Source organism: Orycteropus afer, unplaced genomic scaffold, assembly GCF_000298275.1.
Source record: "Orycteropus afer afer isolate SDZICR_OR568_19922 unplaced genomic scaffold, OryAfe1.0 scaffold00018, whole genome shotgun sequence".
Lineage (NCBI taxonomy): Eukaryota > Metazoa > Chordata > Mammalia > Tubulidentata > Orycteropodidae > Orycteropus > Orycteropus afer.
The window spans coordinates 22,010,711-22,015,048 of NW_006921605.1; the positions used below are offsets into that span (position 1 = coordinate 22,010,711).

The following is a 4,338-nucleotide window of genomic DNA, read 5'->3' on the forward strand; positions in this document are numbered from 1 at the left end:
ATGCCTCCATATATTAGGCTCCTTCTCAAGTGAAAGGTAAGGGAGAAAGGGCACACCAACCTTCAAAACCACCCACCCTTGAGAGTAGAGGACCACCCTATGTCACCTGGGGTCACCTCTTGACTTATCCTGGGGTCCCACAGAGCCAAAGGCCAGCGCAAAGAGCCTCCCATGCAGGCCAACTCTGGGAAACTTGAGAACATGATCCAGCAGCCTTTGATGCCTGGATTACTCACCACCTTCACTCTGAACTTGAATCCCTCCCGCTCCCCATCACCGTCCATAAACTCAGTGAGAGCGCTCCCTGCTCCACCAAGCCTCAGATCTGTCAGGATATGGGCTTACACAGCGCTTCCCCCCACCCACTTCCTTGAGGGTGGTAGGATTTATGCTTGTGCAAAAACTTGCCCTCTGTGTTCAAGGTGGATACAAAATGACTCTGCCCCCAGGGGTAGAAGAGAGATGACCTTTCACCCTACTACTTCAGGTATGTTAATTCTCTCATCTGACAGTAAGAAAACTGAGGCCCAGAGACATGAAGTAACAGGAAGCTCAGGACAAAGTTGGAACCAGAAATCGGGTCTCTAGGCTTCCAACCCCACATTGTCCACCTCACCCTCCACAAATGTGCTAGCCAGTGGCCATGCAAAAACTCGATCAGGCTCATCACGTGCTAACTTGTGTAAGAAGTTTAATTGGTTGGGTGCCTCCCATGAGCATACTGGGTGTCCATGTGTGCTATGTGTAATCCAAGACCCTGCCCAAGGACATCACATTGAGGCTGGCAACACTCTAGCTTCCCGATGTGGGCTGTGGGAACTTGTGTGTCTCAGAGAGTTCAGAAATAGAAAGGGGTCATCAAGAAGAGCAGATGGGCGGCCCAGTTCCCCCAACCGAGGCTCCCGGCTGCCCGGCCCACCCCACCCCACACAGCCCTACCTGGCTCGCTACTTGCAAGTGTGCACGTCGTAGATGCGGACACACTCCTGGCAGCTCACGTAGCAGCACCAGTGGAAGATGCAGTGGCACTTCTCCTTCCGCTTCTCCGTCCTCGTGTTGTGGCCGCGGCCACAGCACAGCAGGTCGCAGCCATCAATGCCGTGGGAGGTGACGTTACAAGTCCGGTCCCTGGTGCCAAAGGAGCCTGTCTCAGGGTTGGGCTCGCAAAAGTTGGGGGAGTTCTCATAGTAGACCAGGTCCCTCTCGGTGGGCGGTTTGAAGAGCGCATACTTGGCCCGGAGGGTCTCCACCCAGCCGCGGGACTCGCGGTGCTTCTCCACCACCATCTCAGAGGCGCTGTCGTATTTGTCCTTGAGGAAGTCGCCAATGGCCCGGAAGTCGGGCTGGGCCCACCAGCAGGTCTTCACCTCGCAGCTGCCCGACAGCCCGTGGCACTTGCACTTGAGATGCATGTGGTCCAGGATGGTCTGGGGAAGAGGAGTAGCTGCTGGCCCTCAGGCTGACCCCAAATGGTGCACCCTGAGACCCTCCCGCTTGGCCAGCCCCATTCCGCAAGTCTTCTCTGCCCCACTCTGTGCCCAAGAAGCACTGATGGGGACTGACTGAGGCACAGACCTGAAGAATGGTGACCATGCGTCCCTCCCCTTCACACACCTGGCACTGACAGACATCAATCACGTCCCCGTTTCTCAGAGCCATAGGGAATAAAGATTGGGAAAACAGACTGGGAGCTTAAGGGACTTGCCCATGTTCCCACAACCACAGGGCGGGGTGAAGCCTGGCCACTGCTACAAGACGGGCTGGCCTGGCACGTGCTCTCTCCGGTGGCCACATTCCTGGGCTGACCATCTTGGGGACAGACCAGGAACAGCCCAGAGAGGCAGGGCAGAAGGGGTATCTGCAGGATAGGGCTCAAGCCTGCTCAAAGGGAGGAAAGGAGCAGGGAACCGGAAGCTCACAAAGCCACGGGAGGAGCAGGGGTGTGGGAAGGGACCCCAGCGGGCCCGGGGAGGGTCAGGCGAGGGCAGCCGGGCTCACCGTGCGACCCGCCTCGTTGTTGTGCTTGTTCATGGCCGAGCGCGCGTCTGGCCTGTTCTCCCGCGCGTCAGCAAACTCCCGAGACACCAGCACCCCGAAGTCAGCGTCCTCGCTGCAGCCACCCCACTTCCAGCCCTCGCCGGGCGGTCCCTTGTGATGTGAGTCACAGCCGCAGATGGTGGAGGTGCCCTCGGCGCAGGAGCGCGTGACCGCGAAGGCTACGCCAGCCGAGGCGATGGCATGAACGAAGGCCGACTCGCGGGTGGCTGTGGGGAGGACAGGAGGAGGCAGCGCTCAGGTCTGGCCCTGGGCAGGCACCTGCCCTGCCAGGACCTCCTCACCTGGAGGAGGAGGCAAGGAAGAGCTGGGGGGGGGGGGCCTCAGCTGCCCCAGGGAAGAGAAGGAACACAGGTGCCCTCTGTGCCAGCCCCTGTTTGGGACCCAGCCTTGCTGGGTATTCCCACTTTAGGGATGAGAAAACAGAGGCCCAGGCGCAGTGCTAGAAATTTTCACTCTGCAGGTTTTGGAAGAGAGGACGCAGCCACCTCTGTCCTGGTTCCAATTCCCTACCACCACCACCACCACCAACAACCACCCCTTCCCAAACCCCAGAGATCCCAAGGCCGGCCTGAATCCTTCCACCCCTGAGACTGGAGCCTGAAGGGAGGGAGGCCTCAACCTACCCAAGTCCACCTATCCGTCCACCTATCCCCACCTCAATGCCCTTGGGCTGACCCTTTTCTTCTATGAGCTTCAGTTACCTTTTTTGTAAAATGGGTATGACTTCTCCCTGCCACCAACATTGGAGTCAGAGTTCCTGACCAGGGGGGCAGTGGCCCAAGCACCAGCTCTCCCCTCCCAACACCCAAGCAGGGCAGGATTAGGCACTGAGAAGGCTAAGTGAGCCCCTCTCAGGAGAATCAATGAAGTTCCCTGCAGTCTGCCTCAGGCCAGGATCCTGGGAGGGACAGTGGCCTGACTAGGGTTGGTTGGTGTCACTCAGAGTGGTAACTCATGGTGTCATGCACACACTTCCTCAAGGACCTCTTCCTGTACCAGACCATACAGAATCCTTGTTGTTGTTGTTATGTGCCGTCGAGTCGGCCCCGACTCATAGCGACCCCTCCTTGGGTTTCCGAGGCAGTATCACTACGGAAGTAGGATTGCCCAACCTTCCTTCCGAGGAGTGGCTGGTGGGTTTGAACTGCCAGCCGTCTGGTTAGCAGGCAAGTGTCTTAGCCACTATGCTACCAGACCTCCCACAGAATCCTTAGTAATGTTTATTATCCATCTTAATCACAGAATAACATAATGAATGTAATTGTAAATGGCTCAAATGTAGTATTTCTCAGATTATATGAACACTGACAACAAAACTGTTTTGTAAAGAAAACTGTGACCTGAGTGTACTACCCACCACCCAGGGCTATCCAGTCCATTCCGACTCAGAGTGACCCTATAGGACAGGGTGGAACTGCTCCATAGGTTTCCAAGGCTGTACATCTTTAAGGAAGTAAACTGCCTCATCTTTGTCTCACAGACTGGGTGGTGGGTTTGAGCCACCTACCTTCTGGTTAGCAACCCAATGATTTAACATAGGTTCAAAAAATAAATTAGCATAGAGTTTTAGCCTTGTAAGCATATCGATCCATGTAAGCCAGGCTTGCAGAAAAAAAAATGTTTTTATTGTTATAACTCACTAGAAGTATAGTTTAACTTTAAAAAATAATAATTTCTGCTGAAATGCCGTACAAAATTTTACAGACAGCCATTTATTTTTATGTCACCCTCTGACAGTGTCATGTGGTGCAGTCTGTTTCCCCTACTCTGCTTAGTGACACCACTTGATAGGGACCCAGGAAAGTCTCAGGGGTGCCCCAGCCTCGTTATAACAGCCCCCTCGGAGTGCTCGAAACTGCGTCCTGCGCTTGATCCCATCTAACCTTGTGAGGCATATGTTTTTACTGTAGGCCCATTTTGCAGACACCGTCATTGAGGATCAGAGACGAGAAGGTCTGAGAGATCTGGGGTGCACCATTTCCCTTTACAGGCCATGAGCCCACAGGGAGGAGGTGACCTGCCCAAGGCCAGGCGGGCCGTAGGGAGGGCCCCGACCTTGCCTGGACTGAGAGGCGGAAGCTCCGCAGACAAGGGAACTTGGCGCCCCGTGGTCAGTGTTGCCCTTTTGGAGGTTCCGGTGCTCTGGCGGGCCACCTGCGGAGGAAGGGTCCCTTCCTTGTCCGCAAATGGATGAGGGGCGTGCAGAGCCGGACTCCTGCGCCGCCACGGCGCGACAGCGGGCAGGAGCGGCCGAGGCCGGGAGTCCCGCGCCCGCGCTCG

General features: G+C 56.1%; 1 protein-coding gene across 1 annotated transcript in view; it reads right to left on the reverse strand.

Annotated features, from left to right (window-relative positions):
- Window positions 1-947: 947 nt before the first annotated feature.
- Window positions 948-4,338, reverse strand: part of WNT3 (Wnt family member 3) — a 51,752-nt gene continuing 48,361 nt past the window's right edge. The window contains exons 3-4 of the mRNA XM_007959776.2: window positions 1,999-2,264; window positions 948-1,427 (exon numbers count right to left, since the gene is read on the reverse strand). Coding sequence (XP_007957967.1) covers window positions 948-1,427; window positions 1,999-2,264 — 746 coding nt within the window. The remainder of the gene's footprint in view (window positions 1,428-1,998; window positions 2,265-4,338) is intronic.